Source organism: Sminthopsis crassicaudata, chromosome 5, assembly GCF_048593235.1.
Source record: "Sminthopsis crassicaudata isolate SCR6 chromosome 5, ASM4859323v1, whole genome shotgun sequence".
Classification (NCBI taxonomy): Eukaryota; Metazoa; Chordata; class Mammalia; order Dasyuromorphia; family Dasyuridae; genus Sminthopsis; species Sminthopsis crassicaudata.
This window is the reverse complement of record NC_133621.1, coordinates 209207282-209232895: the sequence shown is the minus strand read 5'-3', so window position 1 is coordinate 209232895 and position 25614 is coordinate 209207282. Positions and strand designations below refer to the sequence as shown.

Here is a 25614-nt window from a genome sequence, read left to right as displayed (position 1 = left end):
TCATATTCTTTTATTCTAAGTAGAGGATGTATGGGCTCTCATGAAATGTCTATTTGGTGGTGGATAACTAACCCCTCTGAGATGAAGATGTTTCCCTGTGTTTTTAGCACATTTCACATTCACTTTTAACATTTCTTTCAGATAAAGGGCTAGTGACCAGTCTCCTCCCGTCTCAGGTAAATCATTCTCCAGTAATAAACCACCTTCTTTTGGGAAAGAAACTGAAAACAAGTAACAGAGCGACCAAAAATGCAGTCATCCATATTCCTGGTCACACAGGAGGCAAACTGTCTCCCGTTCCTCATGAAGACCTTAAGACCAAACTCAACTCTCCTTGGCGTACTCACATTCGTGTTCACAGAAAGAACATAACCAGGACCAAGAGCCAGCTGGGTTGTGGGGACACCATTGGGCTGATTGAAGAGCAGAATGAAGGCTGCAAGACTACCAGCCTGGGCGCAGCAGAGGAAATGCCCTCCACCAATGCAGGGAAGTCTGGAGGAGATGGGGGCAGCTCTGAAGACAGCACGAGTAGGACAATTGATGGGCAGTCTCCTGAGCCTGTGTTTAGAGATGCCAATGCAAATGTGGCAGAGGTCCAGCTGAAGTTAGAAACCTTAGAGCTTAATGAAAAGAGCACTGCTGAAACAGAACCCAGGGCTACCTGCCACCAGCATGGACCCGAGCCACGGATCCCTGTCAAGCCTCCCCAAGCCAGCTGTACAAAAGCACATGTCTTTAGCCCCTTCCCTAGTGTCAAGCCACTTCGGAAATCAACCGCAGCCAGAAATTTGGGGTTATATGGCCCAACAGAAAGAACCCCAACTGTCCATTTCCCTCAGATGAGCAGAAGCTTCAACAAATCTTCTAGTGGTAACAGTGGCACTAAAAAGCGATGACATCCTGTTAGGACTCTATAGTCTGAATCAGTCTCTCTCTTTTTTAAAAAAATAGTGTTGTGGGTGTTCAGTCTCACAACCTCCAAAAGAATTTTTATTTTCCAGATTTAAAAAAAAATCAGAAGGATGGGCAGAGTGCAAAAACCAGCATTAGGATAAATTGTGGTTCTCACAACAGGAACTAGGTTAGGAGAGTTGCAGAGGGACGGAGAGTAACCACATCCACTCGGGAAACAAATGGAGAAAAAAGATGTTGTGAAACAGTAAACTTGTGTGGTTTTGGTGTGAAGTGTGTTCCTACTTTTTCATTGTGACCTATTTAGAAAGGCTTATCTTTCTCCAGAAATTCTTCCTATGTTGTGGGCCTCTAAGAGACCCAGTGATCACACCGGTTTGAGTGTTTTATCAGCAGTCATACACAGGTACACATTTGCTCGCTATGACAAGAACTGTGGAATATAATATTTCTCATCAGCTTCACCAGCTTCCTTTTCCTGTGTGTATGTGTATATATATATGTGTGTGTGTGTATGTACATATGTGCATATGAAGGCATGTTTTCCCTATGGTAGTTTCTTTTAGCTAGTGTCAAATTTTCATTTTATCCTCATGCTAAAAGTCCTGGGAGGAAATCTAGATAGCCTTCCTATAGTTTTGTATTTTTGCCTCATTATCTACTGAATGCAAAACAGTTTTGTTTGTGAAAGCTCAGTGTCTGGCTCATGATTATACTTGTAATTTCTGATGCACAGAACATAGTTGGGTCATGCATTAATATAGCACTTGGTGTGTATGCTTTTTTCCCACTGGACAATTTCCAAGTTTGCTAAATTTGATTTTCTATAAATTTCTTCTAACTTACAAATAGTTTTTGGTTGTCAGTGGTGTTTATGATTCAATAGTTGGTCATTCAATTTATTAAGATGTTCTCAGTGTGCTATAAGAGTGCACAGATACCATGATGATCATAACACTCAAGGGGTGTTCATTTTCAAAAGCTAAGACAAACATGATGCTGAAACCTGGGCTCTTGTGGAGAAAACACTTTATTACTGGAATATGGCTTTATTTCAAAGGAGGGCAATTGTGTTCTTAATATTTTCCTTGTACATCCATCACTAGGGCTCTTGGTAAACAAAATCACAACTGTTATCTCCACTCTACAGATGGAAACTGTACACACATGTACACAGAGCAATACGCCAATGAGTCAAGATAAACACCCCCTGTTGATCATTTTGACATAGACCTATCTCCTTCAATTGATCAGCAGGTACACTGGCCACAACCACGTCAGCACTACACTGAAAAGCCATTTGCCATGACTGTGTAAGTGACTTTAAGACCTCTGGGGTGGGGTTTTTCCTGCCAAATAGAATATTTCCTATATTTCCTGCTTCGAAGTATCAGGAAACCACCTCAGATTTTTTGAACCTTAAGAGACAGCTCATTCTTCACACAGTTGTCTTCTAGCAAAACAGAAAGTCCATTTCTCCCTCAAACTCTTAAAGGAAACAGATTGAGCCTCTTTCAGCTTAGTCTGCAAAAAAACAGGCAGAGATGCTTTTAGAAATGAAAGAAGCATAAATCTAATTGCACTTGTATTACTGATGCTGTAACTAAATTTTCATAATGGTCTTTTTAGGATGAAAAGGATGTGATTCATGTGGGAGTTTGGTAAAGATTAAAAATGAAGGAAAAAGACGATTTATTTTATTTTTCTCTTTCTCCCCTCCCCCAAGAACTAAAAATTGAAAAATATGACAAATAATTCATTACAGTTTTTATCTTTAGTTTCATGACATCCAAAGTCAACATCTCAGGAAAAGTAGAATGGAGGCCTATTTGATTTAATATTTCCACCTCCCATACCCCCAAGGAGACCACTTTTTCCAAAGTAAGACTGGAGTTTTTCTTCTCTTAGTTAGATTTTAAGGATAAAAATAGCATTACCTAGAATCTTTTTCATCCTCCAATTTCTCCCCACTCATCTAAATGTGAATCATAACCCTCATTAACTACATCTTTAACTATTTCTGCCTCCACTTCAGTATGTGTCTCAATCCTTTCTTCTTTTGGATGAATTCATTACCAGTCTAAAACATGAAGCAGAGTTTCTGAAACAGTAGCCTGAAATTTTTAAAATTGATTAACTGCATTTCATAATATTTGGTTTCCTTTGTATTTTGTTTTGTGTTTTAAAATTATGATTCTGAAAAAAGGATTCATACCCTTCACAAAATTTTCCAAAGGGGTCCATGATGCAAAAAAGTTAAAAACTGGCATAGGAGGAAGACAGAAGAAAGCTATGAGCAGTTCTCTCCCTTAAGGAGAAATCTGAATATGAGTCTCAAATCTTTGGCTCTTTAAAGGTTTCCTTTGATTTTTTTGCAGGCATAGATCTGCCTAGTTGGTAAGAAGGAAGCTCATCATTTCAGTGCCTCATTCACTATAAAAATTTCTCTACATCAGATTAAAAAAAAACAGGTCCAAATATTAGAAAAAATATTAGAAAAAAATTAGAGTTGATAGATTCTTCTTAAAGAAGACTTTTGTATCATCCACACTCTCATTCAATTCAACTTGTTATATGCAAGGCACTGTGGAAAGATTGACCTAAAACTTTCTATATTCCAGGTAATTACAATTTTGTGAGTCAATTAGGCCCCTTTTCCTGCTTTATAGACTAAAACATATCTGTGTAGGATTATACAGTATGTATGTAGAAATATGTTTTCTTAGGCACTGTTACCTTTTTACACATTGGGATTGGTATGCAGACAGCAGAAGTAATTAAGGGTCTCTTTATTTCCAGCTTTATTGAGATATTCTCAAGCATTTATCTTGGGATTCATTCATTTAGATGTTTCTGCACCCCTTCCTCCTTTTATATCAGTCTTTGGAATAATGAATCTAATTGTGCATGTTTACAGCATTTTATTGCTTCTAACCTTCATCCCCTTTTTTGTGGAAAGCTATATGGATTACAGAAATGTATACAAAGTACTCTCACCATGGCATTTAGATATATTGATACCCTTTCATAACTCCAAACTGACATAGAGCAGTTCATGTCCCTTCCACCCATTCATCTAGACTCAGAAAAAAACTGTAAGAATATCTGCTTGCTTCCCTGGCCCAAATAAAGCATGGACAATATAGGTTTGCCCATTGTCTTGTTAAAGGATGAATTTTGATGGCAGCTTAGAGCCCTTTTTAACTTGGGGAGTAGAGTTGGGAAGTGATCTTCAAGGGACAGGATTTGCCTTTAGCCTCAATTGGGATGGTGATAGTATAAGAATTTCAGTGAAGGAGATATATCTGAACTGAATATAATTTGGAATTGTGGGACCTAAAGGGAAATGGTCATTGGACTTTTCCTTCTAGGGTGTGTGTGTGTGTGGGGAGAGAGAGAGAGAGAGAGAGAGAGAGAGAGAGAGAGAGAGAGAGAGAGAGAGAGACGGACAGAGAGAGAGAGAGAGAGAGAGAGAGAGAGAGAGAGAGAGAGAGAGAGAGAGAGAAGCTGCTTTTGAAAATTATTATATTGGATGCCTTCTGGATGGCAAATAGTCCAGATAAAACTTGAAATTGGTAGGTGGGTGGGTGGATGGAAAGAATGGAAGAGGGCATTTATGAGCATAAGAGATACATTGAATGTCACTTTTAAAATGATCTAATGTTTTCATGTGTATAGTCCACCTATTTGAAGTCTGTGCTTTTTACTGTGCATCTCACTGGGATATTTTGTGACTGATATTTTCTTGTCTTTTGTCAGGCCTTTGTGGAAAAACCAAAACTTTTTTTCTGTCTAAAAAGAATGATTATGATTAATAAAACTGTGAATTTTTAATTGTACTGAGTAGTGGTATTTTACCCAGAAATAGAACTGTGCAAAGATGAGAACCTAACTTATGATACCCATGAACTATTTAGTAGTCTTTATTAATCTTTTAAAATAAAAAAAATTCCCCAAATGGGAGTCAACTTATACAACTATTTATATAGGCAGTTGGGAGTCCTTTACATGGCGGAATGCAGTATCAAGGAGGCTGACTGACTAGTATAGTTATGTGAATGAAAACCAAGACTGGTGTGATCTCCCCCAGTTTCAAAGTAGAAGAATTTCTTTTGCCCAACTGCCAAAGAGTTAGATGCGATGACCTTTACACAAACTCTACTTGTACCCTTTACTATATATTAATGGGAATCCAACATGGAAGACACCTAGTACCAACACAAACATGGTCATATATATTCCCATAAACAGATAACAGAGGAAACCATTGTATAACCTAGTTGTTCCTTAATAACATTTACCTCAAATATTAGGATATTTTATACCAAAATTTGTCAATCATCGAGTTGCCTAGGATTACTTTAATTCTGGACCTTATTGTTAACTGATATATGAGACACTGAATTAAGGGATGGGGGAGTGGTGGGATTCACTCCTTTTCTGGAGTACGATATTTATAAAGTCACTTCTTATTGACTAGGAAGGTTTGGGTACTATTCTGCTTGAAAAACAAGGAAGACAACTTTTCCAGGGCACTTTTGAATTCCATGTTCTCAGTGTCACTGTTCTTACTTGTCAAACCCTAGTACTTTATAAGATGATGCATCCTGTAGTGGGTATTGTACATTAACAGTAATTTTGATCTTTGCTAACTGTTAAGTTTCAGGTGATAAAGAATTACAAAGAATTCTAAATGAATCTCTTTTTGCATAGAGTGCCAGTTACTATTTCAATTTTTGCAAATCCCTATTCTCAAATAATGAAATGGAAATTGGAAAGGCAATTTAGGTAATAACACTCTTGATTTCAGCTAAAGGTAGAATTTTAAGTTCCAAAATCCTTCTGAAAAATTTGTAAAACCTCAGTTGTCACTAGAAATCTCATTGCTTGGACATTTTTCTTTCTTTTGGGAATGTCTAAATCCTGCAGACTATTCTTGGACAGTTCTATGCTCCCAATAGTACATGTACATTTTATAATGCTTCCCTCATCTCCTAGTACTGTTATATGCTCATTGGAGAAATGGTGATCTTAACCTCCATGATGTGGAAGGGATACCTGTAGTTCTAATTAGAACAAATGGAAGCATCACCAGGCAGATTGATTCAGGCTTTGGATACACAACACCTTTTCAATTTACTCAATTTCCTTTTCCCTCTGATTGGATGGCTGGAGAATGGAACATTGAATTCCTCCTAAAGCCTCCATTTATTGAGCTTTCACATACTTCCTATTAACTTCAGAATTGTCTTGGATTATTATATTTCTAAGAATAGTTATGTCATTCACAGCTGATCTTCTTACAATATTGCTGTTACTTTGCATATGCTACATTTCACTTTGTTTTAGTATATGGAAGACTTTTCAGGTTTTTTGAGAGCACCTTGCTCATCATTTCTTATAACATAATAATATTCATCATAATCACATACCACAATTCATCCCCTCAATTTCCAATTCTTTGCCAACCCAAAAGAGCAGAACTGGACATTTAAAAGTATCACTGTCTCTTATCAAGAGAAAAACATTAATAATATTACTGTGTTTAATGAGTAAATTACTTTTTTCACTTTAAATTAGATTGTTTTCAATGAACAAAAGTCTGTTTTCTCTTCCTCCTACTACTCCATTCCTTCCAATGGAAAAAAGAAAATTAAAAACAAAATCCTTGCAAATTATTAATCTTGAAGTATGTGTCTTAAAGCTTTAGTTTCCTCATCTGCAAAATGGGGTTAATAATTGTCATTCAAATTGTATACAGTCATACTCTATCAAGTTAAAAAGCTTTTGTACAAACAAAACTAATGCAGACAACATATTAATAGTTCAGCAAAACTAATTCCCTCTTTGGCCATATCAAAAAATAAATCACTCTTTCTGCAGTCTGAATCCATGGCAATGGACTCTGTCAGGAGGTAGATAATGTTTCATCACGGATCTTCTGAAACTCTGGCCATTGTGTTGAACTGAGTTCCTAGGTCTTTCAAAGATATGTTTGTAATGTTTTTATTGCATAAATTATTTTTCTATTTCTGAAAGGATTCAGTTGCTAATGATGAAATGTCATGAACATTTAGGCTATGGTCAAGCTTAAATCCAAAGACCACAATGACATTGGGAAGATTGAAGTGGGGTATGGGTAGTGGGATTGTTGAGCATTCATACTAGTCAAAGGAACATCTGGAGCTTTTTCATGGCACTAGCATTGATTGTAGCAGGCTGAAGTGAAGCTAGACTTGTACTCCGAAGGTCTGGTTTCTAATCTCACTTAATCTGTTCACTCTTAAAACATGCAAGTCACTTAATCTCTCAAGGCCATGGATTCCTCATTTGAGATTGAATTAGATATTTCTTCCAAGTTTAAATCTATGATCGTATACTAATTTCCTTGAATAATATGCCATATTAGATTTCCTGCTAGTTCTAAAGTAAAACAAACAAACAAAAAAAGAAACCTACTACCCAAACTCTAGTATGATTGGCATTCCATACTGGCATCACAGTGCACATGAAACCAAGAAAGACTCGAGTTCAAATTCTGACTCTGATACTTGCTAGTTGAGTATCCCTAGACAAATCACTCACTGACTGATTCCAGAGCAGGTACTCTATCCACTCTACCACCCAGATGCTTTGTTTTTATAAAAGTCTTCCTCTATTGTTAATTCTGGGTTCTCAATACTTAGAATGCTTGGAAAAATGTAAGATATGACCTGATATGCCAAGAGAGAAAGGCTTCAGCCATGAATCTGCTGATGAGCCATATGTGGATAGCTTATCCAGTTCCATAACATTCATATATCACAATTTATTCAGCCATTCTCCAATTGATGAGCATCCTCTCAGTTTCCAATTTCTGGCCACTACAAAGAAGGCTGCCACAAACATTTTGGCACATACAGGTCCCTTTCCCTTCTTTAGTATTTCTTTGGGATATAAGCCCAGGAGTAACATTGCTGGGTAAAAAGGGTATGCACCGTTTGATAATTTTTTGGGCATAATTCCAAATTGCTCTCCAGAATGGTTGAATGCATTCACAATTTCACCAACAATGCATCAGTGTCCCAATTTTCCCCGCATCCCCTCCAACATTTATCATTATTTGTTCCTGTTATCTTAGCCAATCTGACAGGTGTGTAGTGGTATCTCAAGAGTTGTCTTAATTTGAATTTCACTGATCAATAGTGATTTGGAGTACATTTTCATATTACTAGAAATAGTTTCAATTTCTTCATCTGAAAATTGTCTGTTCTTATCCTTTGACCATTTATCAATTGGAGAATGGCTTGATTTTTTATAAATTAGAGTCAATTCTCTATATATTTTGGAAATGAGGCCTTTATCAGAACCTTTAACTGTAAAAATGTTTTCCCGTTTATTGCTTCCCTTCTAATCTTGTCTGCATTAGTTTTGTTTGTGCAAAAGCTTTTTAACGTGATATAGTATGACTGCATACAGTTTGACAATTATTAACCCCATTTTGCAGATGAGGAAACTAAGGCTTCAAGACATGTACTGCAAGTTTTCATTTATCCCTGGGTCAAACAAGATTACTGCAATGTCTTTCTCCCAGGTGGAGAGGAGGTGACTGGTTTGGCAAAGGATGGAGCAGGGATGGAGAAGGAGTAATTACTGTAGATGGGAAGGAGAAAGTTGTGGTGATTGCTGGAAGTTTAGGTTCTTTGGTTTGTGTCCTTCATCAACAGTTCCTTCAGGTCTTTCCCCATGCACTTAACTCTTTTGACTTCTTAAATTTAGTATTCTTTTTGAATTCAAGGTGCTAACTTAAAATAGGGATAGCTCAAATTTTTCTATCCATATTATTTCCTATAGTTAGTAGCAATTGCTCTCTAAATCATCAGTAATATTTATACTAATCTATTTACCACATCGTAGAGAAAAGTAGAGTTCAGGTAGAGAATTTATGGATCCTAATGAGGTTTATTTATTTTCTATACAACCAGCAGAGGTCTCAAGAGAGCTGAAGATGAAGCTACTGCATCTCAAGTTGGGTTTCCATCAGCTAGCTAAGCAATGACCAGCTGTTGGGAAAGGTGGAGTGGCAATCCCCAGATTTGGCAATCCCCAGAAGAGGTAGTAACCTCATTCTTCTCTCTAAATCCCAGTGATTGACAATTTTCTTTTAATGGAGAAAAGGTCCCCAACACTGATGCTTGGTCAGTGCAGTTTCAGTTGTCTGGTTCTGGAGCAGTGATTGACTAGAGAGACACAGGGTTATCTCAGATATGATTAGTATGCTCATTAAAAAAAAACAAACTCCACTGAGAATGAAGAAATCTCTTATCTATAAAAACTTGGGTTCCACCAAAAAACCCTCTATTTGGATTAAAAACATTATTTGTGAAATTGTAATTTTTTTGAAATGCAGAGAAATCTCAGTGATATAGGGATTAAAAGCCAAAAGAGAGAGGAAAAAAAGATGGAGTGGGGAAGCAATATACTTCCTTGGTAAGCAGGGGAAAAAAGGATTTGTTGTTCATTCATTTTTGAAGTTTTGTGACCCCATTTGGGGTTTTCTTGGCAAAGATACTGGTTTGCTATTTCCTTCTTCTGCTCATTTAACAAATAAGGAAACTGAGGCAAACAGGATTGAGTGACTTGCCCAGAGTCACACAGCCAGTAAGGTTTTAAGCCTGGATTTCAGTTTAGGAAAAGAAGTCTTCCTGATTCCAACCCCAGTGGGATTCATTATATCACCTAGCTGTCTTCAAAGAATTATCAAGAACTAGAGTATCTTGAAATTTTTGATCTTGACAAATGGGGACCGTCTCTAATCCTGATCTATATCTTGTCACTGGTACCAGATGAGGGGCTTGGCCTTAAGACATATTTTTTGGATGATCTCCTAACTTCCAAAACTAAAGAACTTTTCTTTTATCCTGATCCTTCCTGATTTCTTCCACCTGGTCACTTTCTCCTACTCGCTCCTTTTGGGACGATCAAACTGGCTTGTGGTTCTCCTATCTGTTCTACAATGACTTCTTAGCATCCTTTGCTGGTTCTTCATTCATATCAACTGCCTCTAAAATTGTTTGGTTCCCATGAACTCTGATCTGGACCCTCTTTTCATTTCCCTGGTTATTCTCCCACTAAGTGATTTTATCGCCTTCTATGAATTCAATTATCATTTCTATATAGATAATACCTTAGACTTACAAATCTAGCCCCACTCTCTCTTCTGAATTTGTCTTGAGTTGAGATCATCAACTGCCTTTTCATCATCTCAAGTTGATGTCTTTTTTTATAAACATCTCAAATGCAAAATATCAAAAAATGAATTCTTCACAGTTTCCCAAACCCTCCTCTCTTCAAAACTTTCCTTTAATATAGAGGGCAGTTAGGTTGTACATTAGCTCAAGCACTGGTCCTGAAGTTAGCAAATTTGGCTTCAGACATTTACCAGCTGTGAGGTCCTTGGAGAATCAATTAAACTCTGTTTGCTGCAGTTTGCTCATCTGTAAAATAGGGATAATAATATCACCTACCTCCCAAGACTTTCTTGAAAGTTAAATGAATATACTTATAAAGCACTTTTGCATGGTTCGTGGCACATGGCAAATACTATATAAATGTTAGCTATAATTAAATATTTTACTACCATCCCTCTAGTCACTCAGGTTTGCAACTTTTGTGTCATTATTCTTTCATTCACCCCACTTATCCAATCTGCTGATAAATCTTTTCTCTACCTTCACAGCATAATTCTTTTTGTCCCTTTCCTTGCTTCTTTAAATAGTAGCCATTGACCTTAATTTAGACCCTCATCTCTCTCCCCAGCCAATCCATTTTAATAATTTTATAACTAGTCTCCCTATTTCCTTTTTATTTGTAAATTTCATTATTTTAAACTTATATAAAATGAGAAAAATTGCCATGTATACACCAGAACATGAGAGGATTCAATATAAAAAATAAATTTCCATTTCAAGAAAATGTATATAATAAATATTACACATTATTTTCAAACCTGTTCTGCTTTTTTTTTTTTTTGCTTCCATATAAGTTCTCTTTTATGAACTTTTAACCTTATTTTTCTCTTCTCCCTTCCCTACCTCCTTACTCTTATCCTAAAGAAGGCTACAGTTAATGGATATATGTACATGTGTATAGATATCAATAAACATACGCATGTATAGACACATACATATTCATGCACATGTATGTAAGACTATACTATGCTTATTTCTTCTTATCATCTGTTTTTCTGAAGGTGGATGGCATCCTCCTTTATAAGTCCAAATCTTTCCATGTTTTTTCTAAATCAGCCAGTTCATTTCCTACACTACAGCAATATTCCATCCAATCACATCTTATCTGAGAGATTATATATGAAAGTTCCCCTCTCAATTTTCTGCCTCCCTTCTCTTCTTGGCTTTATAGATTTTATTTATTCAAGAAAATTTTAATTGAAAATAATTGAATTATCCATTTAAACTTCAACACTATTCTTATAATATAGTTTAAGGTCTGAAATTGCTGAATCTATTTCCTTTATATTATTTCTCCCTGGTTTCTTTGAAGTCACTGACCTTTTGTTCTTTTATATGAACGTTATTATTTTTCTAATTCAGTACAACAATTATTTGTTAATTTAATTGGGATGACAGTGAATAAATAGATTAATTAGGTAAAATTACATTTAAAAATTATATTAAATTTATCTACTTGTGAACAATAAATATTACTTCAGTTATTTAGATCTGACTTTATTTGTATAAAGTGTTTTGTATTTATATTCATATATTTCCTGTGTTCTGTTCATATAGTTCCTGTCATATAGTGTCCTATATTTTAGCAGGTAGTATTTTAATTATTTATGCTGTCTAGTTATTTTAAATGCCCTAAAACAATACTAAATAATTATCACTGATGTACAGTGTAATTTCCCTTTTTTCTTTTGATTAAATCTATTTCAGCTTTAACTTAGAGATGATGATTATTATCCTTGCTTTTTAATGTAATAAATTCTACTTCTGACCTTTATTTTATCTTTGTGTGTATATCTCTTATTTTAATAGAATTTCCTGAAAGCAACATATTTTTGAATTCAAAATTTTAATCTGCTATTAGTTTTTATTTTATGAGTTATCCCATTCATATTCTAAGCTGTAATTACTTGTTGCATATTTCCCTTCCTTTTTATTTTTCCTCATCCTCCATCTCAACCTCTTCCTATCCCTCCTCATTCCTCTGCTTTACTTCTACCTATTAAATTGCCCACTCTTCCTTAAGTTGCCCACCCCCTTCAGGACTCTCCCTTATCCTTTCCCATGTCCTATCCACTTGCACTGTTATTTCTTTAGATGTATTTAGATGATTTTAATACCTTCCTAAGATATAAAAACATATACATATATGTTGTTTCCTTTTTAGCCTATTCCCTATGAGAGTAAAATTCCACACTACACACCTTCCCCCTTCTAGCTTCTTCTATATCAGTTTCCCTTTTGTACAGTTTTATGTTTTTTAAAAGAATCACCTCATCATTTTCAGCTCAGATGAAGCTTTTTTCCCCCAAACTACCTAAATAATGACAGTCATAAGGATACTGATATTTTCACATATAAAAAGTAAACAATTTGACCTCATGGTTACCTTATATTTTTCCTAAATGCTATATATGTTGAAATTTCTCCTAAGTTCACAAATACTTGGAAAATTTTCAGTTCATTAAATGTCCATTTCTCCCCATAAGGATTATAATTAATTTTGCTAAGTAAGTTACACTTAATCATAACCCCCGCCTCTTTTTGCTTTTTGAAATATAGTATTTCAAGACCTATGATCCTTCAACATATAGGAGCAGCTGCCATGACTTGTGTAATCTTTATTGTAGCTCCATGATATTTAAATTTTTTTCTTGTTGCTTTCAATATTTTCTTCTTTAGCTAGAAATTTTGATATGATGTGATATTCCTGTAAGTTTTCCTTTGGAATCTGATCAGTGAATTTTTTCTATTTCTGCTTTACCTTCTTATTCTAGAACTTCAGGGCTCTATTCCTTGATAATTTCTTGTAATATTGTATCAAGATTTTTTTTTCCTTCATAATTTTTAATATTATTTCTTCTTGATCTGTTCTCCAAATTAGTAGTTTTTCTGGTGAAGTGTCTCAAATTCTCTTTTGTTTTTTCATTATTTTGATTTTGTTTTATTATTTCTTGTTGTCTTAGAATGTCATTAATTTTCTTTTAACCAATTTTAGTTTTCAAGAAATGATCTTCCTTAAGTTTTTAACTCTCCATTTCAAGTTGGTTAATTTTCTTTTCATGATTTTCTTGGATTGCTCTTATTTTCCCCTTAATTTTTCCTCAGGCTTTCTTATTTGATTTTTAAAGTTCTTTTAAGGTTCACCCAAGAACTCTTTTTGTGCTTGGGATCCTTCGACATTTCTCATCGAAAAAGGAGTGGCTTTTTTTTTTCTCTCATCTTCCTCTGAATATGAACCTAGATCTTTTCTGTCTTCATAGTAGCTATCTGTTGTTGGATTCTTTTTCCTTTTCTTATTCATTTTTATTTTATTTTGTTTTATTTTGTAGTCAAATTACAGTCCTGAGGTATGAGGAATGATGCCCCAAGTCTCAGATTCTTTTAACAGTTATTTTCTGAGGTCTGTCCTAGGATTCAACTTTGGATCCTGCTGTCTACTTGTAAGTCAAGGCTAGGGTCCTTAGCCGCACTGTCCTGCAAATGATCTTGTTTCCTTGGATCTTGAGGGTGGCTGCAAACTACAGTTGTCCTTTCTCCCCTGGAACTGAAACCAGGGATTATTGCTTTCCTGTCAAATCCCCAGAGTTAGCAGCTGGTGTTTCTGCACTCATCCTATGTGTGCTAGCTCCTTCTGCAGCATCAGCTTGGAACTTTTCTGGCCAATATACCAATATTGGCATCCCTTGTCAGTGGAATATCCTTGTCTTCCACTCAGCCATCAGGGCTTGTTGGTTGTTGATTCTGCAGAGTTGGTCTGGAGGTGTTTTCAAGTTCACTCAGGCAAAATGTCCACTCCTGGAAGTCAGGTCTTTCCTGGGGTCTTCTTAAATTGTCTTAGCAGAATATATCTTGACTTTTATTTATTTCTTCTGTTCTACATTCCCTCTGAGTGTTCTATTTTTTGTTTTGTTTTGTTTTGTTTTGTCAAGGAAATTTGGAGAGTTGAATGTTTTGTGACTTACCCTGACATTTTTCCAGAATCCTCTCCCTAGTCTCACTACTTTTTAATCTCTCTTCACTAACATCACATTCAGCTGTCAAGTTGATTTTCCTAAAGTACATTGACCAAGTCACCTTCTCTAGTTCAAGTTATTCCAATGTCTTCATATCAAATATGATATGATATGCTAGAAAAGACTGAGAAGGAGCAATTAGACAAGGAGAAGTTTGTTGTTTTTCAGTTACTTTTCAGCCATGTCCAAGTCCTTATGACCCTATTTGTTTTTTCAAGGCAAAAATATTGGAGTGGTTTGCCATTTCTTTCTTGGGGCTCATTTTGCAGATGAGGAAACTGAGGCAATAGAGTTGTTACTTGCTTAGGGTCACACAGCTGGTATGTATCTAAGACCAGATTTGAACTCTGGCCTTAACACCCAATCCACTGTACCACCTAGTTCTCCCTGAGACTACCTTTCAACTATTCTGAATCTATTTACATGTTATATTCCTCATTAGAACATAAGCTTCTTGAGAGGAGGGACCTTTTTCCTTTTTGGTGTGTCCTGTGCCTAATATAGTGCTAATTGATGGACTAACTTGGAACATATATAGTATATGGCATATAATAGAGAGATTGGCAGCTATGGAATACAGTGGATAGAATTCTGGACCTGGAGTCAGAAAGTCTCATCTTCCTGAGTTCAGATCTATTCCTCTAGTTGAACAAGTCTCTTCCACATCTCAAGAATGTGAGGCTGGATTTGATGTCCTTCAAGAAGTCTTTCAGGATTAAATCTACCATCCTGTCACGCCATGAGGGTTGAGTCTCCCTGGAGTAGTACATAGAATAAGTATGACTAACTTATCACTAGATGCCACTGTTGCTCCACAGAACTCCACATAAGTACATTATCCCATTGCAAAACCTTGATTAGTTTTATTGTATATAGCATGTGAGCTGACTTTGGCATATGAGAAGAACAAACAAACAAAAGCATGTCTCCTCCATAAGTTTGGAATAGTGTTCAGGTGGAAGGAATATCTCATTTTCCTTTTATTTTCTCTTAGAATGTCCCCTTTCTCCATTCCTAATTGTCACCATTCCTATCCACTGATTCTTTCCCTGATGCTTTTAACACTCCAGATTTCCTCCATCTTTAGAAAACCTTCATCGCTTACTTCTACCATCCCATTAAGATATTTCCCTGTTTCTCTTTTCTTCACGTTATAGTCATAAAAAGGGAAGTAAAAGGGGAAAAACTAACTATATTCCGCTTTCTTCCCTCCCACTCACTTTTCAAATTTTTGATATCTATTTTCCATCCCTACTACTGGACTCCAAAGTCACTAGTGATCTCTTTATTGCTAATTCCTATGGTCTTTTCTTAGTCATCAACTGTTTTGGCCTCTCTGCTCCCATTGACACTATTGACCACTCAGAATACTCACTACTTCACAGGATATGACATTCTTCTGTCTTATTTCTTTTCTCATCAGTTCCCTTTGTATCCATGTCCTGTCCCCTATTCACAGGGCTTTAACTTTTGCTTGTCTTTGTCTCTTCTTCCTTCTTCTTTTCTTCCTCTTCCATTTCTCTTCCTCCTCTTCTTTTCCTTCTCCTTTTTCTTCCTCTCCTTTTTCTGTTTCCTTCTTTCTTGATCTCACTTCTTCTCTTTCCCTTTCCTTATCCCTCTACTCCCCCTTTTTTCTTCATTTTCCTATTATCTTCCTCTTCTCTTTCTTCCTCACTTCCCTCCTTTTCCTTTTCCTTTTCCTTCTCCCTCTTTGTCTTTGTCTTTGTCTTTCTCTCTGTTTCTTTCTCTCTGTATGTCTTTGTCTCCATCTCATTTCCTCTCTCATCTCTGTCTGGCTCCAACCTACTTTTTCAGACTAATTACACACTATTATTCTTCACAACTTCTACACTGTAGTCACACTAACTACTGGCTCCTTCTCAGCTTGGCATTCATTCCCATATATGCCTTTGTGTGAGTTGAAATGCTATCCATTGTAAACTCTAAGAGAGTGTGGCTACTGTTTCTTTTTCATGGTATGTTCTGTGTCTGGTGAAGTTAGTAGTGTCTAATGCATAGTGAATGCTTAATAAACACTTATTAATTAGGTGTATGTACTAATAAATTTACAGACATATTGCTCTTTATCAACAACTTATAATTTTAGGGGTTTACCTGAGGCTTCAAGAAGTTTAAGGACCTTGTCTAAGGTACTACATTTAGTGATTTTCAGAAATAGAATTTGAATCCAAGTCTTCAGACTCATAATCCAACATTTTATAAATGATGTCATTCAATCTTTCTATTTTTGCCTTTAAGACAATGAAAAGAAATAGACAAAAGAAAAATATGAAAGAAATCAGTTTTGTATTTCTGAAATGATTTATTTTAAACTATTTGTGGGCCAATAAAGAAGAAAAATGTGTTATTGAGACAATTAGATGGCATAGGAAATTAGATGGAATAGTGGCTAGATTGCTAGACTTCAAATCAGGAACATTTGAATTTAAATCCTGACTCAAACCCTTAATTAACTGGTTGATCCTGGGTAAATCACTTAATCTTTTTTTTTTTTTCTGGATTCCCTCACCTGTAAAAGGAAGGGGTTAGATGTGATTCCTCCAAGTTCACTTTCAATTTGAAATTTATGATTCTACCACCACACTGATTTGTGTGGAATTGCTGGTGAGTTGTGTAACTATCAAGGGAAGGAGAATATGTATTTTAGCTTATCGAGAGACCTGCTTTCCTTTCAGTAGTATCATGAACTTTAGACTTATGATTAAAATATGTAGTACACCAGCCATGAGCAACTTTTAATTAAGTTTTCTAGGAAACATCAAATCTTCTTTGATTTGAATACCAGTGAATGCACAGAGAGTTTTTAAAAGTTCCAGCTTTATCTATGAAATAGCCAAAACCTTCCCAATAAATTACATGCATTTCCTCTTTACTCAGGTATTCCTGTTATCGTACCTATATTATGATGAACAGGAAAAATCTAAATGACCAAGTTATTTGAGCAAGAATTAAGATTAGGGAATTAGATACCAGTAATCACTATTTAAGCAAGCATAATCTTGGAAAAATGTCTTGGTTACTCAGCAGTTAGCCTAACTGGGTAACAAAATCAGTTTGATTTTTGCATTTACTGGAAGGTTAAATGACATGCATTCTGACTTTGAAGGAAAAAGAATCTCTGACTTACAGTAATGCCTTACTAGCTGTTTGGGAAGAGGAGTTGAAAAATAGGTTGGCAGCTCATTAATATTATTCAACAATTCATCCCAAGCCCACTTACAGAGAAGGCAAGCCATTTCTAGATTTTCTGGTGAATTTTATTCTCCCCTTTTGCAGATTGACAACTAATTCTTTGGCTGGATTTTGAAATAAGAAAAAAGAAGTGTGTACTTTCTGTGACCCAAGCAACCATCCATCATAGATAGAATCTAGAATAGCAGCTTTGAGTGGGTTGAATGACTATAACAAAGAAATTTCATCAAATTCCCATAATATCAGGCTATGAAATGTGTTCCCAATGATAGAAAGCCCACTTAAAATTCTCAATAGTGCCAAGGATTCATTTTACTCTTAGCCAATTGGAAAATAATCTGTTGTCCTCTGGAACAGACTGGGGAGAGGCTAAATGACTGTCCATAACCACAGTCCCTCAAGACTATATCATTGGTATTTTTCTGTTTTTCAAGACCTCAAGAATTCCACAATTTGTCTGTTTCTTCAATGATGAAGACCAGTAAGCTCAGCTCTACTTCACTTTCCAACTCCAGCCTTCTATCCATAGAACCCCATAGCACCAGAAGGACCTAGAGTGTTAATTGTTGCAAAAATGTGCTTGATCATTTGAGGTACTCTTAAATTCTAGTTCCAGGTGCCTTATTTCTGGAGATGAAATTTCTAACCTTCATTAGGTTGGTCCTCAAGTCACAGATTTGAAGTTCATTGTTGGGCCTATACTTGAAGCTTTTCTAGTGTGATAGAACTTCATAATAAAATAAAATATACTATAGAAATTTAAGGAGTGATTTTAGCTTGAACATATCTCTTTTATTTATTACTTCATTTCTATCTTCTACTTGCACATGGGAATCATTTTGTAACACAACAAAAGAAAGGAGAAGGTGCACCTGAATTTGATGATGAGTACATGATTTTTTCCAATTGCACTTTGACTTTAGACTCAGGTTAAAATATACAATGCACTGACAGATTTTTGTTGAAGTTGGCCAATAAACATCAGTTATTCCTTGGTTTGTATATCATATGCAGAGGGTGGGGCTCTATATTTGTAAGAGCATAGACTGTTCCTTTCTGCCTCTGTATTTGCCACCAAAGTGAAGGAACATTGATTCCCCAGAAGTTGGGTGATCCACTGAACCAACTAATCCAGAACTTGGCTCTCCTTAAAGGGAAGTCATTTCAGCCTGTGTAAAGTAAATGTTTTGGAATAGCTGATAGATTAGATTCAATCAGGGTTGGGGAAAAAAAAAACATTGACAACCTGAAATTATGGACTGAAATGAAAAGGATAAATTTTGGTAATCAGTTAATTGACAAACACTAAATTAAATTTTGTTTGCAATATTCCAGGTACTCTGTTAAATGCTGGGAATGCAAAGAAAAGCAGAAATAAACTCTGCTCTTAAGAAGCTCACATTCTAATAAAATAAAAAACATACAATAAATAACTATGCATAGAGCATATATGTAAACACACATGTATAAGTATAAAGAAACACATTTACATATGTATAAACACACATATGAGTATATGTATATATTTAAATGCATATAAATATGCATGTTAAATGCATATTTAAATGTACATTTAACTTGTGTTTTAGAAAAATCATTTTGAGGGCAGTAGATAGAGAAAAGGACCCTGGAGTCAGGAGGACCTAAGTTCAAATCCAGCCTCAGACGTTTAACACTTCCCTAGCTATGTGATCCAAGTCACTTAACCCCAATTACCTCACCAAAAATTAATTTTGGAAGTTTTTTGTAGGGTGAATGGAAGTGGGGAGAGGCTTGAGGCAGGGAGACCTGCTAAAACCACAGCAATAGTCCAGGAGATGGATTATGAGGGTGAACTGGAGTGGAACTATGTAAGTAGCAAAAAAAAAAAAAAAAAAAGACATGAATAAAAGATGTTATAAAGCTAGAAAACAACAGCATCTGACAATGGATTGGGTATATGAGGTGAATCAGAGGGAAGAATGGAGGTGAGCCCTGAGGTTGTTAGCCTAGATATCTGGAAATATGGTGGTGTCTTCTTCAACAGTTATAGGTAAATTCTAAAGAGAAATGTGGAGGAAACATAATAAATTTTGCCATAATTTTTAATGTGGTTTTTTTTTTGTTTGTTTCTTTATTTGGAGGCAATTGGGGTTAAGTGACTTGCTCTGCATCGCACAGTTAAGTCTGAGTCTGGATATGAAATCAGATCCTCCTAACTCCAGAGCCGGTGCTCTATCTCATCATGAGTTTTAAATGCCTGTGGGACATCCAAGTTAAATGCCCAACAGAAGAGTTTATATTTGACTTGTGAAGTAGAGATTTTTGAAGTTTTTTGAGTAGGGAAGTGACAAAGTGAATTCTATGTTTTAGGAAAAAACCCCTTGGCAGCTTTGTAGATTGAAGCTCATAGATCCTTGAGGCAGGGAAAGTGATAAGGAGGCTTTGGCAACAGTCAAGGTGAGAACTTGAATGAGGGTAGGAGTGATATGAATGGTGAAAAGGACACTGATGTAAAAAATTAGAATGACAAGATTTGGCAACCTATTGAACATGTGGATGAGTATGAGAAGTCAAGGACAATAAGAGTTTGCGAGTCTGGGTAACTAGAAAAATCGTGATTCCCTCAACAGAAATAAACAAATTCAGAAGAGGGTGGGATGGGTATCTGTGATGGGGAAAGTGGATTCTATTTTGGATATGTTAAGCTTGAGAAGACCATGGCTTATTTACTTGGAAAAGGCCAAAAGGCAATTGGAGATGTGAAATTAAATCCTAGCACAGAGACTAGAGTTGGGTATATAGATTTAGGAATCAACCATATAGAGATGATAGTTAAATCCATGTGAGCTGATGAGGTCACCTGATAGTCTAGAGAGAAAAGAATGCTGATTTTTAAATTCTCTTGCTTATACCTTTTTAGAGTCAAGAGATTTTATTCTTAGAATTTGCCCTGCTTTTCATGTTTATTTGATTAGGTTTGTTAATGGACACTAAATTTTATTACAAAAATATTTAAATGGATGAAATATGGGAGTAGGGCCAGACTTATTTAATGTAGTTTCATAATGTAGGCTAGGAAGGGAAACAAATCTATGTTCACTGTGAGGGAGAACTTTCTAATAAACAGAACTGTCAAGAAAAGAGTGGAGTCCTATTAGGCAATGGAAGTGTTTAAGTGGAATCTAAATGACAACCTATCAGAGATACATTTCATTCATACTACAAGTTTGAATTCTTGCATGGGAAAGGATGTTAAACCGGATGGATTCAAAGATTCCTCTCAGCTCTCAAATTCTATTTCACTCAAAAATTCGACTGCTCTGCAACAATGGACTGCAGTCTCTAGCTTATTTGTAACTATTCACTTCTTGAGATTTTAAATATTGATTCTTTTCTTGGCATTATTTCCTGGATAGATATTAGAGAGATGCTGCCTATAGAGAATGTGACAACATTTTTCTCACATTAGAAACTTCAAATAAGAGGATGAAAGATTCTCTAAATTCTAAAAGATTATAGTTTTTATTTGATGTTCTAAATGAATTCCATCCACAGTAAGTGAAGAGAGAAATTCCTTTTCTCCCCATGACCTCTATTCTAACTAAATTGAGGGAGAAAGAAAAAGGACACAAAATTTCAGGCTGTGTTATAGATGAAGTTTGAGTTTCATAATTTTTCATCTTTTTTCTCCTGAAAAAGCCATATACAGGAGCTTTTTGTTATTTAATAGTTTTAATAAGCTACTTGAGTTAACAAATACTCAGAGCCTAAAGAATGTCATGGTCAAAGAAGCAAGCTTAACTACTCTTTTCTGTTTTCTCGTGCTAGATTTTTATGATCAATTTTGAGTAAACAAAGTATTATAATATGGTCTTCTTCAATTGTGAACACATTCAAAGGTATTCAGAGCATATAGTATATTTTGGGTCAGTATCCAGTCAAAACCATAACTCAAATTCCTTCCAACATTCCTTAAAAAAAATAAAGAACAATCTAGATTTTGCCAAACGCTGTTGTTCAGTTGCATCTGCCTTTTTGTAACTCCATTTGAAGTTTTCTTAGCAAAGATACTGGATTGGTTTATCTTTTCCTTGGGTTTATTTTGAAACTGAAGCAAATAAATTAAAACTTTCCTGAGGTCACACAGCTATTAAGTGTCTAAGCAAAGATTTGACTTTATAAAGATGAATCTTCCTTATTTTAAGCTCAGTCCTCTATACCTTGTGCCATCAGAGTAACACTATTTAAAACAGACATTTAATTAATCTCTTTTAGTATAGTAAAACAAACAACAAGGAAAATTCCCTTTTTTCTGTCATTTACATAATGGGTACACTCTCCCCAGAGTTCCATAACAATCCACTTCCTCACATCCCATCAAGATACCAATCTCCATATCTCCCCTTCCTACCTCCCCTCTCACCTCTGTTTCCTCTTTGTATCTTAGGCAGTTTAACCACTGGTTGATGTCAACTACTTTTCCCATATCATGGCCTGCCTGATGATCTGTACTGTTGGGTAGTTAATTGCTTTGTATTTTAAATAGCCCTTCTGTCTCTTTAGAATGAGAAGAGAAGGAATAGCGTAGTCACTCTTGGCAAATGATAGAAAATCTTTCTAAAGCTCTTAAATTCACCACTAGAATCTATAGTAAAGGTTTATCCTAAAATAGAAACAGAAATCCAGAGATGGAAAACATCTCTGAGACCATTGAGTTCAACCCCTTTATTTTACAGATGAGAAAATTAAGAGAAAATTAAGAGATTGAGACTTGCTCAAAGCAGTAAGTGAGAGAGATGGATCTGAACTCAGGTCCCTTGACTATAGAGATATTTCATTTTATTTTGTATCATGTTTCCTTTTATAGTCTACAATGTATCGGGAATTTCACTTTCCCCATTAGAAAAATGAGTAGGTTGGTTCAGATTGCCTCTGAAGTCTCCCTTCCAGCTCTAGTACCTTAATCTTAGGATTTGAACTCAGGTTCTTGAACCCTAGAGCCAGTGTTCTTTTCCCCAGTTTATGTCTACAATTCTAAAGCTAATAAATGTTGTGAATTTATAGCACGTCTTTACTCTCAGAACACTTAAGTAGTACAAATACATAAGAGGGTTTGTCTTTGTTTAGAAGATTCCACCTCAGACACTTATTAGCTGAGAAAATCACTTAATATGTCTGTATACCTCAGTCCTCTCAATGTAAAAATGGAGGATAATGATAATAACACCCACTTTAAGTGGCTATTAGGAGGATCAAATGAGATAATATATGTAAAGCATTTTGAAATCTTAAAACACTATATAAAGGCTAGTTATTAATGCCAGAGAAACTAATTCTCAACAAGGCCAAAAAGAGACAATGTTCCCCTCTTTTTTCAGTAAGCCACATCTTTTGTTAACTACTTGAAATGACTCAACCCAAAATTATTTCCCAGTTCTGGCTGTGTGCAGCAGGGTATCTGGTATTCAGTGGCCCACCCACTCTCTCACTTGGATCCAAGGATCTGGGAGTATGTTGGTAACACTAAGTGTGACTCAATATTTCACAATGACACCCAAGGGAAGTCATCAACACTCAATTAGCAGAAAGTCATCAGAAGGCTGTGCATATGTGGGTGTTGTTCTAAAGGGAGGGAAAGAAGGAGGAAGAGAATGCTGGAGACCATTTTCACTATCCTGTCATCTCCTAGTAGAATGGAGAGAAACTATATTTTTTAAAGACAAGATGTCCTAGAGAATTCCAGTGGTTGGAGAATTGATTAGAAAACCATTTTGTTCTCTCTTTTCTGTGGCATCTGTGCCTTGTATACAGTTTCCATCTTTTTGCTGTCAATTAAGTGTTCTAAGACACTGTTCCAATTATATCACTTCCTTCTTCAAAAACCATCAATGGCTCCTAATACCATTTCCCCATTTGGATAAAATCCAGAGTCCTTAACTTGGTATCAGGATTTGCTATAATCTAACCTCAATCTATTTTCAGTTTTATTTATTTATCCTGCAACTCTCAACTACAGTCAGATTCTATTTACCATCCTCTGAACATGTCTCATACTATACTGTCTTGAAACTTTTTCTCATGCATTTCTCCTCACTTAGAGCATCCTCCACATTTCCCTCTAACTTCTTGAAGTCTACCAAATTTTTCAGGGCTGATTTCAAATTATCTTACACAGATGCTTCCCCCCCCCCCTTTAAAGCACAGAGTTGAAGATTGGAATGGAATTCTGAGGTCATCAAATCCATTAGCATTAGAACAAAAATACTCTCTGACAGCACTGATAAGTTGTCATTTAACATCTTAGACATTTTCAGTGAAAAGAAACCTACAAGTAACAAAGAGAGCCTGTATTGCTTAATTGTCAGAAAGCCTTTTCTTGTATCAAATCCACATTTGCATCTCTGAGACTTCAACCTTAGTTCTATCCTCTGAAGTCAACCAGAGCAGTGAATTTCTCTCATTAGATTGTGAGTTCCTTGAGAGGGAGGGGTGCTGTTTTTTCTTCATATCCCTAGTATTTGGCACAGTGTCTAGCATATAGCATTTTAAAATATTTTTTATTGAGTAATTGACAAATTAAATTCTTCTTTCAGAGGTCAGCCCTATAATTTGCTTAAACATGGCTATCTGGCTTCTGTCCCCTCCTTCATGACCTTTTATCCAGGATAAACATCACCAATCCTACAACGGATTCTCATATAGCATGATTTTTATTGTTTTCACTATTTTAATTATCTCCTTCTGGACTAATTTCAGCTTATCATTGTTTTGTTTTTTAAATAATTAAAAAATTATAGCACCTAGAACTGAACATGTTTTATCTAGAGCAGAAATAGATATTTTCTAATTAGAGCAGAAAATAGTGATATTATCACTTTATTATCACTTTCCTTACTCTGCATGCCAGTGCCACTTGATGAAGCCCAGGATAATACATATACATATACATACATGACTTGCATGAAGGTGGGATGGAATTGTGGAGAGATGAAAAGCTTCAGTTCTCAGGCAAATCCCCTTTGGGAACCTTTCAAGTGGGAGTTCTTCCTTTGGGAACTTATCAAATTTCCAATCTTTTTTATCATTGAATTTCTTTGACTTCTCCTGGTTTATAGCTTTGAGAGAAAAGATGGAGGAAGTTCATCCTACTTCAGGTGGCTAAAGAAGATTCTGGGAAGACATGGGCAGTCTTTATCATGTCTCTATTCCCAGTCTGAATACTCAGAGGGTTTCCCTTTAGGTAAGATCCAAAGACCTCTCATGGTTGATCTGAGTTATTTCATTCCCAATGGAGACAGCTCCTTCACTCTCTATTGTTTGGTATACTATTCTCCTTTGTGTATACCTTCTCTGATTTTCATTTGGCTCCAATTTGGAAATGGGCTTCTTTGCTATTTATTATATGTGTTCATGGTAGAACCAGTATTAGGAGTCAAAATATTGGATATACAGTTTGGAATACCCCTAATCATCCCCTCCCCTCAAATGACAAAGCTATCAGAAGTTAAATGGAAGTCAGTCATATCCCAAAAGACTAATAAAATTTAAGGGATTTAAGACATCCTTTTAGCCTAGTACCCTCCCTTTTCTGGGGAGAAAGTGGTAGCTTCTGGCTTCAAGGTCCTGCTTCCTGTCCTGGAAAGTAAAAATCTCCCTTAGATATGGGTGGGGGAGAAAGAGACTAGAGCTATATATTTTCTCTCTCTTCAAGCTACACACAATGATAGTTCCTCATGTCACAAGTGAAATCTTATTTGTGTGAAGGATCACTTTCTCCCTCCTTACACACACACACACACACACACACACACACACACACGCACATATACACACATACCTTGTTTTTTTCCTCTTTGGAAAGTTAGACCAAACACTTATGAGCAATTATGGATCTCATTTAGGAGTTTCTGCAATGTTCTGGGGATGGATGCAATTAGCACAATGTCATGTGCAAACAGGAACACTGACAGAATCTCACTATTTCCAGGCAGTCTCTCTCTCCAACTAAAACTTTATACTGAATCTCTACCATGAATGATAGAGTTTTGGTGAGCAATGCAGAATGGCCCAAAAGTCTTGGTGCAATTTTAAGCTTATTAAGCCTTACATACTTAGTTTATGCTTCACTTAATATTAATATTCATGTTATATTAATTAAAATGAATAAAATAATAAAAATAAAGTTACTGACTTTTTATTGCATTTTTAAAGGAATTTTATGTAATTTTTCCATATACATATTAAACACATTGTAGGAGAAA

The 25614-nt window shown here is 35.7% G+C and overlaps 1 protein-coding gene across 8 annotated transcripts in view; it reads left to right on the top strand.

The window, feature by feature from the left end:
• TBC1D30 (TBC1 domain family member 30) overlaps positions 1-1764 on the top strand; it is a 115038-nt gene extending 113274 nt beyond the window's left edge. For 6 of the 8 annotated variants that reach the window (XM_074269730.1, XM_074269729.1, XM_074269725.1 and 3 more), the window contains one exon: positions 142-1764. In XM_074269730.1, the coding sequence (XP_074125831.1) occupies positions 142-899 (758 nt within the window). In that variant the 3' untranslated portion in view covers positions 900-1764. The remainder of the gene's footprint in view (positions 1-141) is intronic. The other 2 variants (XM_074269728.1, XM_074269733.1) reach the window with 1 other exon arrangement.
• Positions 1765-25614: the final 23850 nt, after the last annotated feature.